The sequence below is a fragment of the Falco peregrinus genome, chromosome 3, assembly GCF_023634155.1.
Source record: "Falco peregrinus isolate bFalPer1 chromosome 3, bFalPer1.pri, whole genome shotgun sequence".
Classification (NCBI taxonomy): Eukaryota; Metazoa; Chordata; class Aves; order Falconiformes; family Falconidae; genus Falco; species Falco peregrinus.
This window is the reverse complement of record NC_073723.1, coordinates 41,172,104-41,198,485: the sequence shown is the minus strand read 5'-3', so window position 1 is coordinate 41,198,485 and position 26,382 is coordinate 41,172,104. Positions and strand designations below refer to the sequence as shown.

Below are 26,382 nucleotides of genomic sequence, written 5' to 3'. Positions count from 1 at the left end.
TTTCTCAGGGTGCAGCAACAGCAGAGGAAAGCTCTCCAACCACCAGCAGCCAGCCAGACCTTCCAGAACATTCCTGGCAGGGGAATGCCAGGCTCCTGATAGGGTGCCACGAGCTGCCTTCGCCTCGCCGCGCCGCGCCGTTTAGTCAGCTGGAGGCAGAGGGCATGCCCTGCAGGGGGTCCTACAGGCCGAGGGGGCAGCGGGGAGGCCTACACTCCCCGGGCGGCCGCCCGCGGCCCCACGGCGTCACCCGCGGCCCCGGCCCGCGCCCCGCCCCTCCCCTTCCACCGAGGAGCGACCGGAGGGCCCCGCCCGCCCGGAGATGACGCCAGGGCCGGGAGGCGGCGGCGGCCGCGCTGAGTGGCTGCCGCGCCGCGCGGGGCGGGGCTGGGGCAGCGCGAGGCGGTCCGTTGGCGGGGCGGGGCCCGGCAGCCGTTGGCGCGAGGGTTGAAGATGGCGGGGGCGGCCGGGGCCTCTCCGGCAGCGGCGGACGGCGGCGGCTGCTCGGTCCCGCCGGCCGAGGTGGAAGCTGTGGTCGCGGACTGGATGCTGGAGTTCGCCTGCTGCTGCCTGTGCCGGCACTTCGGGAAAGGGCGCGAGGCCGAGTTCCTGCGGTGGAAGAGGGTGGCGCAGGGTGAGGGGCGGCAGCCGTGGCTGGGGCTCCGAGGGAGCGGGCGCCTGTGGCTCTCAGGCGGCTGCGGCCGCTCTGAAGGCAGCGTGTCCCTGGAAAGCCTGCGGGGCAGCTGTCTTTAGGACGCTAAACGGCCTGCTAAAGCTCTAATGGTGCTTCTGTGCTTAGTTCTCGTTCCGTGTAAGCACATTCTATATACGTGTGTAGCCTTCTAATGATGGCGGTCGCTAGCTTTTGAGGACTTCAGGAGATTCCTAGAATACGGGGTAGTTGTTGAGCCGATTTAATGGTATCAGCAACATCTGCATGTGCTGAAAATAAAGGAATGTAGTCTGAATCTTTGTTTACTTGTTTAATCCACCAGTGCTTGAGTTAGCACGTGATGGTAGCTCTGCCATCTTACATCTACTGTAAGGTAATCGCAGTATTGAAGAGTTTTTTCACGTTTGGTTGAATTAGACCAGGAAAGCAAACTGAACTGTTCCAAGAAAACAGTGGTTGCTGAGGAGTTGGGGTGAGGACTTTTAGATTATTAGGTGGAATACAAGCATTGGTGTTTATCTGCTTGATTCTGTGAAGCTTGAATGTATGACTTGTTTGCCTGTATGCCATCAGCAGATACTGAAGCTGAGGCCTCAGATGCTGAGAATTCAAGGCTGCTGAAAAGTTGAAGAGGACATAGTGAAGAGATGAAAATGTGGTAAATACGTTGGGTTCCTAGAGTTTATATTCAGGGTTATAGTAGAAGGCTAGAAGTATTTCAAGGAACTGTAGTCCAGCAGACAAAGTGGAAGGAAGTCTGGTGTCTGGCTTTTGAATTGAAAAATATGTTTTTAAAATGAGAAATACTTATGAGATTAGTTAATAGCAAATGGCTAGGCCTTAGGTAATAAGGGTTTATGGTGGTTTTCTCTGTTAGAAATAATATTCCTGAAGATACTAGGTTAGGGCTTTTGGGTATTTTGTGTGTGTGTTGTTCTTGATTCGAGCAAATGTGATAGTATGACATCTTCAAACTTCCGCAAAGATTGGAGTACAATGGCATGCCAAATGATTAGTAAGGAGATTGCTAAGAGAAGCTGTAAGAGGTAAGAAATCTAAAGATAGCATAATAAAGTATGTTGAATGGGGAGCTGCTAGATTCAATTATTAATGGTGCTTTTTGGTGTTTGGCCTTGGGACTGTGGCTCAGTGGGAGAATTGTACTGAAATTTCATGAGCACATGGCTGGGAAGCAGAGACACTGTCGACACAGAAGCAGATTGGAATATCTCCTGAGAGGAACAGGAAGACTTTTGAGTACCCTGTTAGTAGAAACAATTAATTAAACTGTACAGAATGCAAGGTTATGTGGCACTGGGAGCTAACAGCAAATTTGGAATTTGTTCCTGCTGTGTTCAGCAACATAGGAAAGAGTTTGGCATATCAGTACTGTAAGATAACAAAGTCGAAAGTGTGAAAGTCTATGGAAAAAGCTAAGCAGAGGCATGACTGCATTACGAAAGTGGATGTGAGGTGTTTTCCCTAGAAATACAGAACTATTATTCTTGCATATGTCACAGTGAGACCCTACCGAAAGAATGATTGGCTGTCAACAAGAAGTTCAACTCAAACTGAAGCCAGTGCAGAAAGGTAGGAAGGTTAGGGAAACAAGATGAGCTGTTTTATTAGGAGATAAATAATAGTTCTGTATAGCTCAGTATGCTGCCAAGTAGAAAGAGCTAGGTTACCCGGGATTAAGGGTTTAATGACGGGTGCATCTCTTGTCCACCTTATCCTGCCTTGAGAGGATATTATGGTCTATATACCTGAACTAGCTTGTGTCAGTATCTACAATGCAAGGAACTGGAATTGTAGAATTTGTAATGAAAGGCTGAAATGATAATTACTTTTGAAGTGACCGTAGGGAGGAAAGCAATTTATGATTGCGGGCACTATTAACAAATTAATAGAGAAAATACCTTAGGGGTGGCGAGGGAGAACAGTCAGGGAAAGATTGCTAAGGCTACTTTCTTTCTGTTTGTGTTACTTGTGAGTAATTGCTGCTTAAGGACCTGGTGTTTTCACAGTAAACACTTCCAGGTTTCTTTTCCTTTGGAATAGGTCCAAAGGAGTTAAATTTGTGTCCTCAAGACTGCTCTATTGTCAAACCAAGCACAGTCCCTGCAATGCGTCCCTGCTCTGAATTAATGCACTAATGTAGGTACACCTTAAAAGAATGGAGAAAGCTGAAATGTCTCAAGCTACTTGCCTAGGATGACCCCTTCTAGTTCTGTGGAATCCTTCAGCCTACAGTATTATGCCTACTTCCAAAATGTCCGAGCACTGGCTCCCTCTTCAGGGCATGATGATGGTGCTTATTTCTAGCATTGAACTCATCCAAACTCTTTCTGAAATTGAACTCTCGTCTGCCATGGAAATGCATAAATTTGATTATAATGAGTAGCACTTTGCTGCTGTTCTAAGCAATGTTCTTTTTTTAGTTCCTATAGGAATTAAAAGCTCTTGTGTCACCTGTCCTCACTGAAGCAGTTGTAAATACATTCTTCCAAGGCCAAATGGTAATATCCTGCTTGAAATTAGCTTAAATAATGATTTGGGGCTATTTAATTACTTTGTAATTTCATATTCATAGAAAAAGGTCATACACTAATAAGGAAGTAGGCAAAGTACTTCCAAGTTGTGTCATTGCAAAACTTGGGGGTCCCATGCTGTAGAATCCTGGTTTTTGCTAGGCTGACACAGAAATGTGTGCATAAACACTTCCTAAACTAGGGTGTTCAGTCTGCAACTTAAGCAAGTCACTTGGCACATTCTTCACGTTTCAGAATATGTTTCTGTTATGCTGTGAAGATGAATTACTATACCCAGCACACTAAAATATGAAGTTCACAGTAACTAGTATGATGGAAATAATCTCATGATAGCTCTCATTCTAAAATATGTAACAATTATTCCAACATTCCAACCTTATGAGGAAGACTTCACTTGTAGATTTACATTTCTGACTAAGCTCCCCCTGTAGCTTTTACTGCTTTTAGTGTCAGTTGCTGTAGCAGTAAGCAGCAACTGTTACCAGTCTGCAGGTAGCTGGTCTTTTGTGGGCATTCCACAGAAATGCTCTCTGGAGCAGACCCTTGACTTTCCTAGCAAACTACTGAGCAAAACAAAACACTTAACGTATGTAAGATACTGTTGTCTTCTGATTTGATGAAAAGCCTGTGATGCATCTTACGCCTTCTAGGATACTGTTGTGAACTGCAAGAGGGATAGGTTTTTCTGGTCAAATTCTTAAGTATGATTTAAGTTCTTCTAACATGAAAGAATATTGACTAAATGTGCTTCATCAGTTTCCTAATGAATAAGAAATTTAGCAGGTTAAAGTCTGATAACACAGTGTCTAGTATATTTCTAGCCACACTGTGGCAGTGCTGGAGCAAGACTGACTTAACTTTTCTTTTCCAGCTCTTATTAATGACCTCTCCAAAATACCTCCACATCAGAAAAAAACAGTGTATCTTTGTCAGCTTTTGATAAGAATTGCAAAAGGACAAAGCCTTGGTAAATACTCTGAATCTTTTTTTTTTTTCCTACTTGTTTAAACAGATTTGCATGAAATTGCACAGAGGTGTGTTAGGTGTGCTTTTACTGTACATATATAAGTAAAATGACTGAACTCTACATTTTGGACTGTCTTTTTCTTATGTGCCTGAGCTGTATGCAGGACCAGTGTTATTTTGTCCTCACAGACTGATCTGCTTTGAGTTTGAATGACTATACACTTCTTATAGATCTTCTTTTTTTTTTTTTTGGTCAGAGTAGCATCAACAAAAGAAATATACTGGAAAAGACTGACCAGCTTTTAGCAATATTTTCAAGTTTAAAGCACAGAATGTGTGTTTATTTTCTTTCTGCATGTGTAACTAAAGTAGGACAGACAGTAGGAATAAGCATGTGGATGAAAAGGATGACTGCCCTTGTTTACAGAATGTTGTAAGATTTTCAGCTGGCAGCAGGTCCTTGGGATTCTTATTCACTACCAAGTCTCCTGTTTGGCTGTAGTAACAACTTACTGATTTTGTCAGCGTTCAAGTTTTTGAAAGACTTAAATTTTTTGCTGCAAGTTTTCACTGCTTGATAAAACTCACTGGAGTTTAAAGACTTTAAAAGTAGTCTTGCTAGTGTGGAAGGGAAAAAAAAAAAGTAGTCTATTCTAGACTAGCCACAAAGACTTGTTATTATAAAAATGAAACATTGCTTATTGGGTAATAACGCTGCTCTTAATTTAGTTCAATCTTGGAATGATATTGTAATATTTAAAATAGTTCTTCATAAACAAATTACGAAACTTTTCCAATGTGTTGAAACTACATTATTAAAACTAGGGAATAAGACTTCAGTGTGTTTTTATCAATCAGTGTAGAGAATGACCTGTATGGTGAGGAAGATTACATGTGCTTAGTAGGTATTATGTCAGATGTAGTTGCACAATGTACGTGGAAAGCTAATATATTGTATGGTAGCTTTCCTAATTCTTTTCCAATTATTAAAATATTTGATGTGTCCTGAGCCTTAAACAGTAGGCTTTCAGATGCCAGCTCTTTAAGAATTAAAAACTTTGTTTTTACAATATTAAAATAAACTTAATGTGAAGTGTCGTATTACTTGATTGAAATAGTAATTAAACACAGAAGTATATTTTTCATGTGTTTGTAATACTATTTAATTTTCAGTGTTTGTCTTCTGCTGTAGCAGTTATCAAATGCTCTTTATTTTTTCAGTATTCCTTAAATTTTGTTCTATCTGAAAAATGCTTACTGTATTAAGGGATAAGAAGATATTGAGAGAGATTCTACTACGATGTCATATAAAATGAAGAAATAATTGAGGCTGTAGTTCGGTGAACATCTTGAGCTAAGGTGGCAGTGCCATGGGGAGAAAAATAGTCATGTACCTGCCAGCTCCTACTGTTCTGCTGCTGTGTTCACTTGTGTGGATGTGCAATGACCAGAGTGGCAAACCGTTTCTAGAACATTGAGGGGATGGTTATTAGGCTGGGCTAGACTTCTGCCAGATCAGGTCACCGATCCAGCTTGCTGGGAGCTTGGGCAAACCTTGGTGTTGGCACAGCAATACAATCGCATGGGAGATTGCTTCTGATTTTTCAGCGGTGCTCCTGTGTTAAGCTGTTTGACTTTCCCTCTCAGTTTAACCATTTTGGATATAACAAAGTTAAGACAAGGAAATTTAGAGAGACTGAAGGGGGGAAAAAAACCTTGGGGTAGTGGTTATATTACAAATTTAAGTGTCAATGCCAAATATTTTGATATCTGATGACAGATTAATATAAAAGTATTATTAATATCAATCCAAATACATGATGCTAAACTTAGCACTATTGCAAGTGGTATTTTAAGCAAAGAATAATTAGTAGACACATAACTTCCCTTAAAAATGCAATGCTAATGTTAGCAAGAGTAGGAAGAACCAGTCTGAAGAGAAGGCAGTTACTTCAGGTCTCTTAAAGAGAGAAGAGAGACTAAAAATATTAGATGAAAAAGGGATTGAAATTATGTATAATATATATTGCTTTATTGTGTATAAATCATGTAATATATTGCACTTATCCTTTAATTCTTTTTTTTTTTCCCCACTAAGAATGCCATTTTGAAAATGATCAAAGAATTTCACCTTTGGAATCTGCTCTGTCTTTCTGGACTTCACTTGAAAAGGAAGAAATTAAACTTGAAAAGCTTCATGAAAATATTCGTCACTTAATTCAAATTCAGGTCTGTGTGTCTTAATCAGAATGCTTCAGGATGCTGCCTATTCATTCTGCTAAAACAGGGCTCCTTCTTCAAAAAGACTGGGCTATTAGCAGGTTGAACTGAATTTTCTAAGTTTGTTGTGTTTGCAAGTACAGAGTAAACAGATCTGTAGAGGGGACCTTTTCCTATCCAAATTGGTTCCTGTTTGTCCCAGTTCAAAATTGTTTCAGAATCTGCCAATCTCGAAAAAAGAAAAAAATATGAATAGGGGTTGTTTTGCTTAAATAATTCTTTTTATTAGAAAACTTAATTTCAGAGACACATGTGTAAAAACATGTTGATAGCTATTTGGGACTGTGAAAAGTCTTTCAGGGAAAGATGAAAGTAGTATTTACAGCATGTTCCATACTTAGTAGATAGCAGTGAGGATCCATGTAAATACCTGTTGGAGAGGTTTTAGGCCTTCTTACATGAGATTTAATATATACTTCAGAACAAACTGTTTTAACTAGATAATTGTTAAGAACTGTTAAATATATAATGCTCTGGATTTTGGAATTCTTACAAAACTGTAAGTGTGACTTTTTTTTTCTGTATCAGATGAAATGTATTTCAGTGTATCTTGTAATTGTATTTGTAGATTATAGCAGTCTATATGGAAAATGGGTATTTCAAGGAGGCTGCTGAAGTTCTTGGAAGACTATTTACAGACTCTGAATCAGATAAGGTAGTAACTTGCTTAACTTGCATTAAGCTCTCTTGTTTTCAGAGAAGAAGGGAATGAGTTTCCAAAGCTAGCAGTTGCTACCTGCATAGTTTTGTCCTAATTACAGCCTATGCAGTCATGTAGACACCTGTGGCATTGGTAAATACAAAAAGAAATTTGTGGCTAGGATATTGATAGAAATAATAGGTGATTTGGAGGAGTAAAATGCTTCTAGCAGCAGTTGTTCTTCACTGTGGCCAGCATCAGTCCAAACTTCATCCCCTTTCCTGCTTCATGTGAAGAGTGAGAAGTCAGTACAGAATCTGGGAATTTGCTATTGTTTTTTCAGAGTAAGTACAGTACAAACATGCTGGTAGAGACATCTTAAGTCCCTACTAGTTTCTGCTGACTTTTTCTGAACCATTGCAGTGTTTTTTGTTGCCTGTGATTAGTGTTCCATATACTGAAGCGTCACAGGGAAGGAAAGTTCAGTAGCATCTGTAGTATAGTGTATATTATTATGTCTCTCTCTGGAAAATATAACATAGGTGGGTCAGCCCACCTTCTGGTTTGGTGTTGATTGCATCATTCAGAAAGATGCAGGTTTAAGAGCATGTCTCTTTAAATTAACATCTGAATTTGCTGGGCTGGAGAAAAGAGCAAAAGAATGACTGCAGGCAAAAAGAAAAAAAAGGCAAAAATGCTGGCTCTGTCTTCCTCTGGTATATTAGGACACATGTCCTATGTAAACAGTAGCACATTTATAACTTCAGAGGATTCAGATGTTTGGAAAGTGTAGGCTATGGTAATAGTATTTAAATTCATAACTTCTGTGTACAAGTTAGTCTTATTTAATTCTTGAGTATGTTCATTTCTAAGATACAGAGTGGCTGGTAGACAAAATGTAAAGTTGCAATTAGCAGTATCAGTTGTCCTTAGTGCTACTGTACTAAATAGTCCTTTTTCTGAACACTGTAAACCCCTTTCAGTGGCAGTCTTTCTGAGGCAGCAAATGCAAAAAGAGAATCCAGTAATGAATAGCCTTTTCTAGGTGTTCTTCATCCCTTGACAACCCTGCTTTCAATGTTATTCATCAAGGGAATGAAAATAAAGATCTCTGGAGAGTTACACTTAACAGTTTACTGAGCGTATAAACTCCTGATAATATGCCTAGTGAACTCCAGAATGCTTTCTAACTGTAGCATGAAGTTATGCAGGCATATTGAGGAAACACTATAATAATCATGTTTAGCTTTCTGTGTTGTCCTGTTTAGCAGGGTATGTTTTTGCATTGTGTAAAGCTGTGCTTTCCATAGCCTTTAAGGGTGAAGCTGGCAACTGTAATTAGAAGCAAGGATCCATATGTTCCCCTTCTCCAAACCTTCAGTTACAGTCGTTTGATAAGTAGAATGAAGGATTACACTGAACTTTTCATGAAAGAAAAAGGAACTAACTTCTTAATACAGGTATGTCAAAACTGTTTTCAAAACAGGTACATGATGAGGTTAGATTTATACTTTCAGTGGAGTTGTTTAGGCAATATTCAGTTAATTGTGTTAAATTAAAAGGAAGCTTAATCTTCCTTTGGATTGTCTTATTAATTAAAAATAACTGAATATTTGTTTAGGACAGTTAGTAGGAGTAAGACTACTCTAAAATATGTTGTAAATGTTTTTTCCCAACTGTTTTGATTAGAAAAATAGTTAAGAAAAAAGCATAACTTAAGCATAACTTAAACATATAATAATGCAGACCTTATTTAAGAAAAGTGATTCTGATGTGAGACACGTTCATGTAACTATATATTTAATGCTTTTCTTGTTCAAGGCTTTGTGACTTCTGTCCTGGTTTTAGCTGGGGTAGAGTTAATTTTCTCAGTAGCTGTGTTTTGGGTTTAGTATGAGAATAATGACGGTAACATACTGATGTTTTAGTTGTTGCTAAGTAGTGCTTGCACTAAATCAAGTTCCCATGCTCTGCCAGTGAGGAGGTGCACAAGAAGCCAGCAGGGAACACAGCCAGGACAGCTGATCCAAACTAGCCAAAGGGATATTCCATGCCACAGAATGTCATGCTCAGTATATAAACTGGGGGGAGATGGCCGGGGCAACCAGTTGCTGCTTGGGGACTGGCTGGACATTGGTCAGTGGGTGGTGGGCAATTCTACTGTGCATCACTTGGTTTTCTTGGGTTTTATTCCTCTCTTTTTCATTACTATTATATTTTTTTATATTTTACTTTATATTAAACTGTTCTTATCTCAACCCACAGGTTTTACCTTTTTCCCATTCTCCTCCCCATCCCCCTGGGGAATGTGTGGTACTTAATTGCTTGTTGGGGTTGAATTATGACACTTCTCATACTAAAACTAAAAGATCAAGACCTATTAATCTGGCTAAAATCTTTAGGAATGTCAGAACTTAGGAGATGGAAAACTATTATTGATGTTTTCCTGTAAATATAAAAGATCCTTACAGTCTTGCTCAGAAGTGATTTAAAATTGGCAGGAACAACATTCCTCCTGCAGTACATCTTCAGGAGGATTGTAAAGAATTTCTCTTATGTTTACTTCCTATAAAAGAATATTGAATTACTGTATTACAAAAGCACAGACATCTAAATGTAATAAGAAGCAAATTTTAAATAAACAAACCTGAAGTTCCTCGGGAGCTTTCATTTTCTTACCAAAGAGACTAGAGAACTGATTAAATGCATTCAAGGTATAATACAAGCAATACCTTTTAATGGTTTCACTTGGCTGTCGGTTTTCAAGTTTATTTTTCAAAGCTGCTACTTTGAATGGAAGAGGAGATGGAGGTGCTGAAGGCCCAGAACTCCATACTAGTATACTTGGGCCCTCTGTGTTGCACCTGCACTGCCTGTACATCTGTGCTACTGTCTGTACCAATGCTGCAAATCTTACTTCTGAAATCTTTACTTGGACTGATTCACTCTGGGACATGGAGGAGACAATTCTATGAAGAGTTCCCACTTCTGCTGTGTAATGCACATAACTGTTTCCTAGCAGTGTATCCTGTATTCTCTACAGAAAATCACTCTAGCTTTAACTGTTAATCTCTTCTCTTTCTATGGTTATACTTCTACATACAGCACCAGAAGAATAATTTGTGTTAGAAGGGACCTTTTAAAGGTCATAGAGTTCAACCTCCTTGCAATGAGCCAGGGCATCAACTAGATCAGGTTGCTCAGAACCCTGTCCATCCTGACCTTGAAGGTTTCTGAGGATGGGGCATCTACTACTTCTCTGGGTAACCTGTTCCAGTGTATCACCACCCTCATCATAAAAAATTTCCTGCTTGTATCTAGTCTGAATCTACCCTTCTTTAGTTTTGAAACAGTTACCCCTTGTCTCTGTTGCAACAGGCTCCGCTAAAAAGTTTGGCCTATTTTTCTTATGGGCCCCCTTTAGGTACTAAAAGGCTGCAGTAATGTCTCCCTGCCACCTTCTGCTGGCTGAACAAGCTCCACTCTCTCAAGCTTTTCTTCCAAGGAGAGGTATTCCATTCTTTTGACAGTTTTTATGGCCTTCTTCTGGCCCTCTTCCAACAGGTCTGTGGCTTTGCTGTGCTGAGGGCCCTAGAGCTGGATGCGGTACTCCAGGTGGCGTCTCACAAGAGCAGACTAGAGGGGCAGCATCACCTCCCTTGACCTGGCTAAACTTCTTTTGATGCAGCCCGCAATACAATTGGTCTTCTGGGCTGTGAATGCACATCGCTGGCTCATGTCTTGCTTTTCACCCACCATAAGGTGGTCTATGTTGCTAGACTGTTCTGTAAGTTGCTTTTTCTAGGTTATTGTCAAGTGTGGAATCTACAGGGTTGTAGCTCATACAGCTGTTGAAGCTCTTGTGCTTCGAGAAACTCTTACAGGTTAGCTGCCCGAAAAACAGTCTGCAGATAATGCATTACAAGGAAAAAGGACCTATACCAAGAAAGCATTAATCTGAATACTTTAATTTTTCTTTATAAATTTTATTTCTTTTAAAAAATAATTATTTTTAAGGACAAGTACAACTTGAAAGTTACTGTTAACTTTTAAAATACAATATAGTAGATTTAAACCTTTAACTAAATCCTTTCTACACTTTTGTCTGTATGAAAACATGTCCTTATTTTCACGTGTTTTGCTACCATCAACCACTGTAAATGAGCTGTTATTCTGAAAAATTACAGAGGAAAGATGTGGCTTTGTTAGCTATGAAATTTCTGACAGTGAAACATTTTATTCTGTGACTGGGAATATTCTGTGACCAGAATACCTTCGAGTATGATTGAAGGAGTGAAATGGAGAATACCTTTGTTACCTGCCTCTGATAAATGTTGAGAGACTCCACAAGCTACTGTGAAGGACAGGTTAAGATTTCAAAAAGACTGAAACTTGGGTGGATGACAGAAAACTGACAGGAAGCAAAAGCAAGCCCTGAAAGAAATAGGTGAGAAGTGGGAGCAACTGCCCAAGCAGAGAGAGAATTAATATTGGGCCTGTAGTGAATCTGTCAATTTAGAATAAATTTGATATTTGAGTGTTGCAAAACAGGTCACTTCTCAGGATGTATAGACAGTGTTGGATGGAAGATGGTTGCCTCTTATGCCAATGATATGTTATGATAGTGCACAACCAGGTGGGGATTTTTATGGTTTGGGCAGTAAGTATACCGTTAAGATGCTAGAGAAGAAAGTTTATAGCGAAGTGGCAAGTATGACCTCATGTGGACTAAGTGTTTTTTGGGGGGGTTGTTTTTCTTTCTGGTGTGGGAGGGTTGAAGGTCTTATTTATTATGGCAAGTAAGCGGGAGGAATCTAGGGAAAAGTACAAATCTTAAGATCTTCTGGACATTCAGTAAAGAATAAATAACTATTCCTCCTCTTGGGAGTGGAGGAGAAATAATCTTAGTTTGTTGCTAAAAGTTTAGGCAGGATGTTATAAAATTTTCTTGCTAATACAAGAGAAGTTACGTTACAAACCTAAAGTCAGATTAGGTGTGTCCTTTGGAAGTGTTACAGGTATGCTTGATCCTGCCATGCACTACAGAACTAGATAAACTTATGAGGCCTGTCAGTTTCCAGTTTCTAATCTCATTATAAAAAACAGACTTTGGAGTACTTTGATAGTATTTGCAGTCTTGGTTAATCTCTGCACTGTTTCCCACACCTATATGTTCAGTTATTATGCAAGTATGAATTGTGCTTGTGTCCATACAAATATTGCTTATGGCTATGACTAATATTTCTCTTGAGTTAATTAGCTGATAAAGATCTTGATGGAGTTCAACATAACACACTAGAGTTGTTTTTAAACTACTTATTTTAATGGTAATACCTCTGAAGGGTCTGTGAAGTAAGCACTGTTGTTAGTCCTAGTAGAGAGTACACATATTAATCTTAATGTGAACTACTGGCTGGCTTTTACTTTAAAGTACCAATTCCATTTCTCACAGGCAGCCACAAAACAGGTAGAGTCTGAAGGACTGGGAGCACCAGCACTGGAAAACAAAACTGTGAATGTCAATGAAAACGACAGAAGGAATTTGGAAACAAAACAAAGGTTTGCATTAAGTATTAAACTGCTGAGGGACATGCTTGGGTAGTAACTTGAAACTTGTAGAGCTAAGAGTAGATAGAAGGAAGGACGTTAAGTTCCAGAATGCTGTCTAATAGAAAATTAAAAAAACAGAATGTGCTTGTAGTTAAGTTTTGGCTTTTCTGTGCTTGTTACTTGTGGCAGTTATGTCAAATAGCTTGGCATTAAGTTTAAGTACTTGTTGAAGACATATATCTTTCAGTTTAAACTGAAAGCTGTCAGTTTTGTATAACAATAAAGACATAGAAATTCTTTGCTTTTTTTCTTCATGCTTGATTGAGGTTCTTTTAGTGCTGCCTTCCTAATTTCAGGCTATAGGTTGCCTAGAGAAGAAAGACAATAAGGAAAATTTAATCTATTAGTTTTTTTTACAGCTAAACACAAGATTCTCTTAGTTGGGTTGCTTCATGATTCTGACAATGCAAACCCTCCAAAGAATTTCAGCTTTTCTAAAAATTGCTGGGGGAGCTTGAAGCCCAGTTTCTTCCCTCCTCCCTTGACTTTTTTCAAAAATACTGATATTCTAGGTTTATCACCACTTTTTTTTCATGGAGAGTAAGTTGCAGTCTTTAGTTGGAATAGAGTTTGTATTCCTGCAGTTTTAGACATTGAATACTTGGCATTGTTTAGTTAAGGCAAATTGACTGATGTAGACAGGAAGACAAGTGATAAGATTATTGCTTTTTAGGACAGCCCCTGACACAATTACATCTGAGAGATATGATGAAAGACTTGATTAAAACTCCTGTGGAAATACTCCTAGATTGTGAAGATGGTATGAAAAAAGTAGATGTGTAAAATACCTCATGTCAACTTAAGTGTGTAATGTGTTGTGTATGTCTCCTACAGGTATAGGGAAGCAAGGTTAAGAGGGATAATGCATTGAAGCAGTTAGTGTTTGTATGCCACTATTTCTGTAGGGAAATCTTGGGATTTCCTTTCATTTAAATATGGCTGAATCACATAAATGGCAAGTTGCTGCCCAGGAATTTTTTTTGCCTTTTTGTTTTTTTTAAGATCAATGAAAGAGGAGGAGAGTATTACAAATCCATCACCTGGAGATCTAAAACCCACCAAAATAAGGTAAAAATGTTGTTGTTGCTTTTGGTCATAGACATTTAAGGAAGTTCTGTATATATTTACTTCAGTACTATGTTCTTTGCAGGCCTCGTTCACAATGGAAATGCAGTGCAAACCGTGTTCTTCGAAGTGAGTATTAGCTTATTTTTACACTTCCAAAACAGTCATGTCAAACACTTCTCTATCCCACACCCCCTGCAATAATTGATCTTTGATTTGATATCTGCTATCTAGTGTGATTGGATTAATAGAAACGTGATTGTGGTGAAAACCCTCCTAGTTGCGTGTGTATTCATGCAGAAACCAGATTTGGTGGTTGCCACATTTAGGAAGATATGTGGTGGATTAAAGTTCTCTGGCAACTCATTTTGCAAAATTCACTATTTTCTGGTTTGTTTGGGGGTTTGTTTACTTGTTTGCTTTACTGGGATTTACGGTATTTTGTGCAAAAGAAAGCTGGTAGAGGAATACTGAAACTTGTTTTTTTCTGATTTATGACCTAAATAACTTTGGAGGGAAGGAATTAAAGAGGTTGGCTGACTGGAAAAACAAATTGTAGTTTAAAATGCACAAAGTTAGGATGTTTGTCCATCTTCCTGGTATTAGTTTTTAAGAATTTACAACATGGATTATATAATCCTTATAAGTAGGTTCTGAAAACCATTAACACCCTTTTACTGCAGAGATGACATTATAGCTTCTGCATGTGGTTGTGTTGTACTTGGCAAGACAAATTCTTAAGGTGCCTTGAATACGTGCCACAGTTAGAACCTGACATGTTCTGTGGAAGTGATGGAACCTGGATATAAAGTATCATAGCTCTGATTGCTAGTTAGCTTCCATTCTCGCTATGTAAATAAGAGCAGTATATATTGTATAAATGTTTTTACCAGCATGAAATAGCAATGTTTCATTATTATGTACTGATTTTTACCTGAAATATATTTGAAATATAATTCTTCTGTGAGATCTATTGCATAGAAAATATAGTGACTTTTTTGAACAGACTGATCTTTGAGTCCTTGGGCTAAGGTGAGATTCATGTGTGTGCATATATAAAAGCATATTCTTATATAAACAGATACTAAAATTTTCCCGTTATGTCAAAGCATATCAAAATAGTGTACGTTCTTGTGTCTAAACGGTAGAATGCAAAACTGCTGCCTTAATGTTGAGTCCTCATATGTCTGGGTGTGTAACTATTCTCTTCTAGGCCTAAACAACTCGCAGAATCTGGAAAAACGTGGAGATGCTTTGACTTATGGGCGAAGACGACAGGTTTGTACCCATTCTTTAATCTAAATGGTGATAAAATTAAGCTGCACTCTATATAATTTTTTTCCCCAACTTCATTGGACTGTCCTCAAAATGCTTGGGTTTAAGATTCTCCACATTACCCAGGCTGTGCTACAGCTTCTGAAACTGTGTTAAGTTTCAATTCCTGTCTTTAAAGAAAAGGATTTTTTGTGCAGTCTCAAATATTGTTGCTAATGCTTATGAGACTTCAATTTGTTGAAATACAGTTACTAAAGCTTAGTCTGACTCTTCAAAACGTGGAAAGAAGAAAAAAAATCTTTCCGCTCTGGATTAAAGAATTCAGGATGTCATCTGGTTGTGAGTTTTGAGCAAACATCAAAGACTTTGTTTTCCCACTTGGAAGGTTAAAAATTTAGTAATTTTATAATTCAATACTTTGCTTGTATGAGGTAAAAACGGATATTTACTTGGGAAACTACTCTGGTTTTTATAAACAAATTAAGGTCTTTTTGTAATGCTACATTTCAAATAGTCCTTTGCATTCTCTTAATGGGTAAGCCTATTCCATTGAATTACTTTAAAATAATTGTACTCTGTTCACTAACACTAGAATTCTATATTTGGGGGAAGTATAGAAGGATATGCCTTAATAGAAGGAAATCTGAAGCTGATTTGGTGTTGGGGTGAACTGTTAGAAACTTTTTTTGAGCACAGCCAATTTTCTTCAGTTATGATAAAATGATAAACACTTCTGAATGAAATTACTGTTAAATAAGTGTCTTCCAATTGTTGAATTCCTGTTGAGAGTATGTCTTGGGAAGCAATATGGAATCTTTCTGTTTAGATAACAGTGCAAGTTACAACAAGTTTTTGGTGTGAGCAGTTTCATTTTTCTGCCGTTCATTTTAACGTCATTTTTCATAAAACAGGGAAGGACAAACCTGCTTATGTTTTTTCAGACTGACATTGAGGAGGGTTGTACTTATTCCTAATTCTTCAGGCATTTTTACTGAAGTTGAAGCACTGATTAAATCTTCAGTTACATGCTGTCCTCAAATTGATTGAGGTCCTAATGAGAGCTCATCTGTCCTTGGAGGTTAAGCAGGTTAAGCCCCCTCCTACATATAAGCAGTTTTTTCACTTTCTCACAAATCTCAGCAATAGTTAAATCACTGAGAACCTCCTTAAAAGCTGCAAATACAACCAGTGTCCCCAAAAAAACCCCACAAAAAACCCACAAAAAAACCCCCCAAAAAACCACCAAAACAAACAAAAAACCCCACAAAAACACTAAAACAAAGCAAAAAAAAACCCCACCCAACACTTATTGGCTTTGCTTGTTGCCTTCAAAAACATAATGAATTACTTTGTTCCAGCTTGTACTTGGATAGGTGGTACCTTGTCAGCCAGTTGCTGGTAAGCGTGCACACTTCCACCAATCTTGTTTTCAACATCAGGATTTAAACCTATTGAACCATAACTGACAGAGATAATGACAGCTTTATATTCACCTATTTTTATGTTGAGGTAGTGTGTTATGAGGTCAGCTTGCAAGCACTGTATCTAGGCCTAGGGCATGTGCACACATCTTGCTGGAAAAAATAATGTCATGTGTTTAAATCTGTTGTTACAGTTTAACTATAATTGAAATGTAAAGTCTAAATTTGTAGGAAAATATTCTGATAGTATAATGAAGAACTCATTGAAAATTTTATAAAGTCTTGAAAGAAATTAAGATTCAGAGCTATGTTTCTCAAAACACGTAGAAAAGTAGGCGTTTGCTGTCTGTGTGATAGTTAGGCCATACACCCTGCCAGTGAGACCTCTCAAATACTGTATAGAAAGCAATGATAATTGGCCTTTTAAACAATAAATCTGCTCCTCTGCTTAAAAATCTGGGTTATAAAATTGTCTGCATGCATGAAAGAATGCAGTGAATGTCAGAGCTGTTGACTTCTGGAACTTAATTTTCTGTGTAGTCCCTTTTTCAATGTTGGCATTGTTTGCTCTTGTTTTGTAAATGGCATTTCATTGCAATGGTTCAGTGCCTGTTTTCAGCCTTTCATTGCTGTGTTTTCAGTTAGCTGCATACAACAATCTGCAGTGCTATTGAAAGGACGTGTACTTTATTTTCTCATCCCTAAATTAGAGAATGCAAGTGTCACAATTTAGAGAACTGTTTGTACTCAACTTTTGTATCTTTTATGTGTATGGCAAGCCCTGTGGGTTGTCTAAAATCTGACTGACAGTTTGCCTAAATTAAAGACACTGAAAATCTGGGTTTTCAGAATTTAGTCAGACATGTATGGAAAAAAATTTCAATGTATTTAAACTTGGAGGAAAAAGAAGTCAGAGTAAAGTCCCAGAATGTACAACCAAAGAAAACAGATTACTAGAGCAGAACTGACTCTAAGGAATAACAAGATCTTTAGATATGTGAGGGTATGTCTACGTAGTCTGTCTGGCAAACTCAAGCTTTCTCTGCCAGTGCTCTGAGCTAGCCAAATGTCACATTGCTCAGACTAGGTGGTTTTTTTATTATGGTTTTTTTAGTATGTTAGCTCAAGCATAGTTCTGCATTATGTCCAATATCTTAACCAGTCTTGGTAGCTTGTAACAATGCATTGCTATAGTCATCCCAGTGGGCACAGACAGTTTGTCAGGAGCAGGGAGCAAGTTACTGCTCTATACAGTTCCTCAGTGCAAGGAAAATGAGTCTGTCTGTGGTTTAGCTGTGAGGCAGGCTCCTCACTTATATGTTAAACTGAAGAAATCTTATCTTTTGAAAAGCTCAGTATAAGCACTTCAAAAGCAAAACGAGCAAAAAAAAAAATCATTTTAACAGGAAATGTAACTAATCATTACAAGTAACAAGGGTTGGGATTGTCTGTCTTGGAAGTATTTGAATTATCTGTTGCTGTAGGTCAAACATAACTGTTACTTAAATAAAATCTTTATTCAAGAAATTTTTCTGGCATGCTCTGAAATGAGATTAACTAGATGGTTCCAATGGAGTCTCTGGCCTTGTAATATTAGTTGAAAAAAAATTCACTGCTAGTGTTGCAAACTATCTGTGGAACAGGAAATATTGGAAACGGAAGTATTTTTGATAAAAGTACTCTAGAGTAGTCTACCCTTTAAGTTTATGTTTAGAAACACAGCTGAACTACTACCACTCATAGTTCTTTTGCTGCCTAGTGAGGCTTATCAGTGACTGTAGTTTCTTGAAGAGGTACTGATAGTTCCATTAAGCTGGATTAAGCCCAGCTTTCAGACGTAAAGTTTGATCTTCCCATACCTCAGCTTCCACTTTGTGTAGATGCCACATTTTTGCTTGTTGCATAATAAACATTAAGCCTGATCAAAATTATATTCTGGTATCTAAGCTCCTTCTTCCCTAGAGACACCCCCTGTCTTTCACCTCTGAGTGCTGCTGCCACTTTTAGCAGCTTAAGTTCAAGGGAAGGGGGAGAACCATGCAGAATGGCACTCAAAATTGTTACCTGGCCTATCCCCAGTGCCTGAATTGTTGTTGCTTTTAAGAGCAGAATCTTTTTAAAGATTCCCCAGAAGGGTTCCGCGTCATTAGGAAAGGAGAAAGTAATTTCTTTTTCTTACCGCCATGGATGCGGGATTTGTCTGAGCGTTCTTGGGCACATGGATCTCTTGTGCCACTGACTGACTGGGTTGTCCTGCTCAGCCCCTGCCTTGTGCACAAGCAGGGTGATACGCATTTGTCTAATGACAGCAGCCATGAGATTCATATTTCCACTGGGTACCTTATTTGCAGTTAAGTCATGTTTATTCCCCTGTAATTCATGGATTTCCTCTTTACCACTCAGTTCTACTAGTTGGCTTTATCAAGCTTAAATTTCTGTAAGTTGGGGCTATTCCTTTGCAACTGAATTTCCCTTTCTACCCAGTTCTTTACAACTTTGAAAGTTCCAGTTGTAAAGGTCAGCCATAGCCTGATTCTCTGAGGTTCCCTTCTGCTTTATAGCCAACACCGTTTATCCATTTGATAGTTGGAGGTGATCTGTTGCTTACAGGAGGTGTTGTACATATTCTGGTAAACCTCTCTTTTCATACCACATACTACAAATTTGGATCACTATGCCTTCAGCTTCAGCCATTTATACCTCCTATTGCTTTTCTAATATTTATAAACATTATTAATTGGAACAACTAGACTGGAAAAAAAAAAAGTAAGCTGAGGATTTATCAGCACAGTTCCCCTTTGGAAGCCTCCATAAGGTTCTATAAGTCTGGTTGCAAATTTATCATTATAGGCATGTTAGCAAAGGATTGGTTCCACAAAACATGAGGATTATATACATTTAATCTTGGGAATACTCACAACTCAACCAGATCCTGCTGGCTACAAGACTGTTAAGGGATGTTAGAAGTGACCATCTCCTCCAGCAGCCCCAGCCCAGCACCCCCTGTCTGGCTGCTGGAGCCCAGCCCAGCACGGCAGGTCCCTGCTCAGGCTGGTGGATGTGGCTGCTGCTTTACTGTTTGCAGGCTCACCCAGTAGTGCAGCTGAGCACAAATCCCAGAGACAGAGGACCCTGACGTAGCCAGTCACACTGGCCGCTGCTCTCAACAGCACCCACATGTGGTACCCATGTAAGACATAAACACAGGCAGCCAAATCTCCTCTTTGCTGTCTGGTAGAGGTGTAAGTTTGCTAGTGAATGTACACACGTGCCTCTCTAGGTTCACAGGCTCATGAATGTTTCCCGATGTGCAAGTATGGGCACAGCTCTTTTGGTGCCCAGTACCGTGCCCCCATCTCAGCCCTCACACTTGCTTCTTGTGTCCTTTACTTGCTGACTGGTTCAGCTGGGTGCCCCAAACATGAATGTTCATGTGTTTGTCCCATGGGCACTCTGTGTTCCACTTGTACTCCAGTCTACGCTTGCAAGATCTCTCCCTTTCAGGCAAAAGATGAAATTTTCACTCATTCAAGGAGATGAAGGAACCCATGCCGCCTGGGTGTCAGCTTACTGTCGCTTCTGCCAGGCTGACCCTCCAACCTGATGATAACTAGAGACTCAAAGGAAAAGCTACAAAACACATAAGGGCTCCTTCTGGTCACATTCTCCATCCTGATCCCACTCTGCCGGTCAGGACTGTTAACAGCAGGTCCTGAGGAAGCTTGTACTGGAACTGGACACAGAGAATGGGAAGGGATAACTGACAATCCAGAACCAAACCTCTGACCCTTGCCTTTGCAGCTGTGTTAATGCCAATCCCCGTGAGGGTGGCTGCGTGTGATTTCAGCTGTGTCCTGAACCCAGCTTGTTCGTACCATGTTAATAGTTGAAACCCACCCAGACTTTTCTGACCAACCTCTCTTCAATATTACCAGATACCAGAAGTACCTTTACCAGACTTATATTGACCAGACCAGATTGTAATTACCTTTCTGTCTTTTAGCAGCAGAGAGGTGCTGGACTGACCTATGTTAAAAGCTGGGATGCAGCCATCCGTGCACACCAGAGCAGCCTACAGATGACCCTTGGCTGAAGCCCCAGCAGGGATTTCAAAAGGTCCTTTCTAAGCAGTGGCAGGGAGCAGCCTGTGGGCCTCCAAGGTGAAGCGGACCATGTGAATCCCATTCACAGCACCAGATGCTGTCACAGAAATAACCTGAATTGCAGTTTAGATCAGGTCAGAGCAGGAGCAGTTCATTGCTATGGCTATAGGAGAGGACAGGGAGCAGTAGAGGGATGGCATTTCCTGATGCCTGTGAGCCTGTGTAGAAGACCAGCCTGGCTGAACAGAGAGCTTTGGCTGGAACTCAGGAAAAAAAGGACAGTTTATGGTCTTTGGAAGAAGGGGCAGGCAACTCGGGAGGCCTACCAGGATGTCATGAGGTTATGCAGGGAGAAGATTAGGAGGGCTGGAGCCCAACTAGAACTTAATTTGGCCATTGCCAATAAAAAAAAATTCTATAAATTAGCAACAGAAGGAGGGCTAAGGAGAATCTCCATCATTTATTGGATGTGGGGGGAAACACAGTGACAAAGGATGAGGAAAAGGCTGAGGCACTTAATGCTTCTTTGCCCCAGTCTTTTGTAGTAAGACCACTTGTTCTCAGGGTACTCAGCCCCTGAGCTGGAAGACAGGGACAAGGAGAAGAATGGAGCCCCAGTAATCCAGGGGGAAATGGTCAGTGACCTGCTACACCGCTTAGACACAAGTCTATGGGGCTGGATGGGATCCAGCTGGTGGAAGTCCTCATCAAGCCACTTCCCATCATTTAGCAACAGAGCTGGCTCGCTGGGGAGGTCCCAGTTGACTGGAGGTTAGCCAGTGTGATGCCCATCTACAAGAAGGGCTGGAAGGAGCGTCCAAGGAACTACAGGTCTGTCAGCCTGACCTTGGTGCTGGGGAAGATTATGGAGCAGATCATTGTGAGTTCCATCACACAGCATGTAGAGAACAACCAGATGATCAGGCCCAGCCAGTGTGGGTTTATGAAAGGCAGATCCTGCTTGACTCACCTGATCTCTGTCTGTGACAAGGTGACCTGCTTATTGCATAAGGCTGTGGACTTTGTCTACCTAGACTTTATTAAAGCCTTTGACACCGTTCCCCACAACATTCTCCTGGAGAAACTGGCTGCTCGTGGCTTGGATGGGTGTACTCTACGCTGGGTAAGAAAGCTGGCTGGATGGCCAAGCCCAGAGAGTGGTGGTGACTGGAGTCACATCCAGCTGGTGACCAGTCACAGGTGGTGTTCCCAGGGCCCAGTGTCGGGGCCAGTCCTGTTTAATATTTTTATCAATGATCTGGATGGGGGGATTGAGTGCACTCTCAACGAGTTTGCAGGTGACACCAAGCTGGGTGGGAATGTCGATCTGCTTGAGGGCAGGAGGCTCTGCAGAGGGATCTGGACAGGCTGGACCGATGGGCCGAGGCCGAGTGTGTGAGGTTCAACCAGGCTCAGTGCCGGGTCCTGCACTTGGGTCACACCAACCCCACGCAGCGCTACAGGCTGGGGCAGAGCGGCTGGGAAGCTGCCCAGAGGAAAAGGACCTGGGGGTGCTGGTCGACAGCCGGCTGAACGTGAGCCAGCAGTGTGCCCAGGTGGCCAGGAAGGCCAACAGCCCCCTGGCTTGTGTCAGAAACCGTGTGGCCAGCAGGACCAGGGCAGTGACCATCCCCCTGCACTGGCACTGGTGAGGCCGCCCCTCGAATGCCATGTCCAGGTTCGGGCCCCTCACTGCAGGAGGGACATTGAGGGGCTGGAGCGTGTCCAGAGATGGGCAGCGAAGGTGGTGGAGGGGCTGGAGCACAAGGCTTATGAGGGGCGGCTGGGGGAGCTGGGGGTGTTTAAGCTGGAGAAAAGAAGGTCGAGGGGAGACCTTTTCGCTCTCTACAACTACCTGCAAGGTGACTGTACAAAGTGGTGTTGGTCTCTTCTCCCAAGTAACAACTAATATAGGGCAAGAGGAAACGGCCTGAAGTTGTACCGGGGGAGGTTTAGAGTGGGTATTGGGGAAAAAGTTCTTCACCAAAAGGGCTGTCAAGCACTGGAACAGGCTGCCCAGGGAAGTGGTTGTGTCACCATCCCTGGAGGTATTTAAAAGATGTGTAGATGTGGCACTTAGGGACATGGTTTAGTGGTGGGCTTGGCAGTGCTGGGTTAGTGGCTGTACTCAATGATCTTAAAGGTCTTTTCCTACCTAAATGATTCTAGGATTCTATGTGAACTCTGGCCAGCTGGGGCAGCTATGAAGTTCTTATAACTTACAACCCGTTTTTCACCAAAACTCTGTCAGATAACCAGCATATAACAACAGTGAATGACATTTGTCAGACAAGGAAGCTCCAAACCGTACATCCTTTTACAAATAGTTCACTTCTTTGACAGTTAAATCGTTCTGACCAGCAAGACCATTAGCTGCAAATGCTTCTTAACTAGTGAGGCTGGCAAAGGCCTATGAACGTGTTTTGTTCACACACAGTGAATATGAGTAAGTAATTGCAGTGCTTTTGATCACTTGCCTATGTAAATTTCATAGTGCTATTATGAACAAGAACGCCAATTTTTTTTGCTGTTTCAGAGCAACTCCAAAATAAGTAAAGCACAGTCAATGGTTAAATGCAGAGATAAGAAAGCTTCTGGGTTGGATTTTCAGCAGTCATTTGCTCATGACATCACATAAACATATGCAGATTTTGTAAAAGTCTGGTAACTAATGATTTTTAATATGGAATCTGCTGTATACCCATAGAAGTGCCAGCATGACACCAGTGAAAACTGACCATTTATCTCCTTTCATAACTTACTAATGGTCCAGGAGACGATCAAGAGCAGCAGGACATCTCCAGTGCAAGAAGCAGATAAAGAACACAGATAAATTAAATGGAGGAGCTGCACAATACAATTCTCTGTACATTTCAATCTCACTAACATTTTAAAGTATACATTTTTTCTGTAAGTTAAGTCTTTACATTTCAGATTGTGTGGAATAAATTTTGAAAGAACATGCTATCAAAACCCAGTTTGGAATAGAACTTGATACTTACTTTTTAGAAACCGTTTTCCTACACAATTGTTTCAACTGGGGGATCCTGTTGTGTCTTTGTATAGATGATATGCAGTTCAATTTGCCTAAGGAGGTAACCTGATCATATATCGGTATGATTAGTTGTGTATTAAGCAAGCAAGGATTTGAAGACATGTGTGGAAGATCAGATTCTAGCAGAATAAGTTCGTTTAAAATAATTTCATACCAAAGTTGCCAATTGCTATTCCAGGGTGAAAAAATGGCTTTATGTAATGCACCTATATTAAAAATGCAGTGGTTAAAAATAGGCATGATAGCATGCATAGTATCTTTAGACTCTTGCTATATATATGCATATTTCTATAAGCTACAATAAAAGTTGATACTTCTGCCTCACACTTTACTGTAAAGGTAAGATTTTTTAAATTAAGTATTAGGGTTTTTTAAAATTCAGTTTTCTTTCACTCTGTGTGCAGTCTTAAAATGGTTCGTTTTGAGGTATTTGTATCAAGATACAACTAAGGAATAGCTGGTACACTGGGGAACTTCATTGAAAGGGACTGCTTACAGATGTATAATTGCTAATAATTTGGTCTCCTTTTATGAGAGAAATGTCATCCCCTAAAAGGTTAAAAAGCTTGTAAGTCATGACAGTGAGACTTGAGAAGTGGGCTCAACAAATGGCCAAAACCAAATATGCAACTGTTACCTGAGGTTATGGCTGATGTCACTTTCAAATGCAATATATATCCTTTTGCTTCCATCAGCATTTTAAGTATTGCGATTTGGTTTTTTTAAGAATACTGACATGCCTTTGTTGGTGGTAAATAGTATTTTGATTCTCAGTCCCTAGGTTAACGCATTACAAAATGCTTTCTTGTTTGTGATGCATACTAGTCAAGGTTCGTCTTGGGTCAATTAGCTAATAAAGTACAATTTTGGAAAGCATGTTTTGAATGAAGCAAAACTTTGCCCTATGTCTTTTTTCTTTGCTTTTCCTCCTGGTTCTCCTGGTTCTCCTTCCAGATGATGTCTGCTACTGTGTTGTAACACTTGACTTGGTAACCTTTGTTGTTGTATTTAGTGTCAAGTTATGGTGCTCAAAAGAAATCAAAATGACCCTACTGACCCTCAGACATCTGTGCTCTAATAACTGGATAGCTGTATAAAAACTTGCTTTTATATTTGCTATAAGCTTAGCTCTAACATTAATACTTTTCTCTGGTCATATATCTGGTATTTTTCTCTGTTCTTCCCCTAGCGATGGACTTCCGAAGAAGACTGGGAACTAAAGTCAGGAGTAAAGGAGTTTGGAGTGGGTAAATGGGCTAAAATTTTGGTCCATGGTAATTTCAAGAACCGAACGAGTGTCATGTTAAAAGACCGGTGGAGAACGCTGTGCAAGATTGAGCAGGGGTAACTTGGACTACAGGAATCAACTCTTCTTGACCTTTCCCTACTTAAGGACTTAGTCTACCTTTTCAGAAAAGTAACATTTTAGTTTCAGAGTGTCCAGCAGTGTTGCTGTCCTAAAACATGAAACAGAATAGTAATAGGCATAAAATGCTTATGTAAGCTCACTTGCTTAAGTAATGATGACTTAAATGTAAAGCCTGGCCTTTTATCTACATGCAATAGATGACCTAATTTCTGAAATGTTGAAAATATTTGGAGTGATTTCAGAAAAGCCAGTTATGTACATAGGCATATTAAATGACTGGCAATATGTTGCTAATACAGACTCAAGTGTTCTGTGTTTTTAAAGGGCTGTATTGCTAGTCAGATTGAGCTTTTTATCATTTTGCTTCCTGCCATATAACTCATTCTAATCTGATTTGCTTCACTTTGAAATTTTGGTCAGACTTGTCATCTCTGTCAGTAATTTATACCAAAAAGTATGTATGCATTGGTACTGCTAATTTTGCAAACTGATTATTTTTTTGCAATTAAAAATGTGATACTCTATGTAATTTTATATTTCTAAGTAGTAAAGGTGCTGCTTTTTTTTGTAAAGAAGCTTAAGTTCTAGGTGGAAGGTTATTTTGAACTCATGTATGTTGGCATAAATAGCACTTTTTGTCTTGCAGAAGAGATAGAAAACACATGGAAAGTAAGAGTATGGCACTAGCTCTTAATAGTTCTTTATTATCTTGTGTCTTCTAACTTGTCTTGAGAAGTGGCTTCTTCTAGACCAGCAGAAAAGGGAAGGCTCAAAAACGAATGGCCAAAGTGGGGCTTATGAGTTTATACTGACACTGATAGCACAGCTCATGAGATGTTTCATCTATGGTCTCCACTGTCTTTGTCCAAACTAATAGCAAGCAAAGACACACTGTGATGAGAGTAACTATCAAGGTGTCAGTTGGTCACTGCAGATACCCTGCTCGTGAGAGACTGTAACAGATGCTGATGGTACTGTGCTGTCTGTCTTGATTCACACTGTGTGGGGAAGAGTTCCACAACCTCAGAAAACACATACTTTGCACTGTCATACTGGTGTGAATCTAGTGACTTGAACTCACATATCACAGCATTCTTTTAGAAGTGAAATCTCTTCAATTCAGATGTTTTCTGTACTTTTGTCCTTGAATGAGGTTTTTATTTCACAAGAACCTTAACATGGAAAAGCATCTGTCCAAACTAGTCATAATAAAATAAACCTTTCAGATATTTTTCTTGGCTACACAGGAAGAGATATATTCTTGAAGGCTGAAATGTTCAGGAAGTATTAAGATAATCTCTCTGCTTTCTGTTTTGGAGGCCTGCTTCCATTAAGATAAAAAGGTAAAGCACCGTTAGAAAGGTTTGTTTCAC

The 26,382-nt window shown here is 40.0% G+C and overlaps 1 protein-coding gene across 1 annotated transcript; it reads left to right on the top strand.

Moving 5' to 3' along the window:
• Positions 1–418: 418 nt before the first annotated feature.
• Positions 419–26,238, top strand: TERF1 (telomeric repeat binding factor 1). The gene is made up of 10 exons (XM_027792194.2): positions 419–634; positions 4,097–4,192; positions 6,290–6,420; positions 7,040–7,126; positions 8,422–8,571; positions 12,564–12,670; positions 13,724–13,789; positions 13,872–13,915; positions 15,000–15,064; positions 24,830–26,238. The coding sequence occupies exons 1-10, from the start codon at positions 454–456 to the stop codon at positions 24,986–24,988; spliced, it is 1,086 nt and encodes a 361-aa protein (XP_027647995.2). The 5' UTR covers positions 419–453; the 3' UTR covers positions 24,989–26,238.
• The last annotated feature ends 144 nt before the right edge of the window (positions 26,239–26,382 follow it).

Coding starts and splice junctions, on each gene's coding strand:
- TERF1 (XM_027792194.2), top strand. CDS start 454: ATGGCGGGGGCGGCCGGGGCCTCTCCGGCAGCGGCGGACGGCGGCGGC. Junction 6,421..7,039: donor GTCACTTAATTCAAATTCAG/GTCTGTGTGTCT, acceptor TTGTATTTGTAG/ATTATAGCAGTCTATATGGA. Junction 8,572..12,563: donor GAACTAACTTCTTAATACAG/GTATGTCAAAAC, acceptor CATTTCTCACAG/GCAGCCACAAAACAGGTAGA.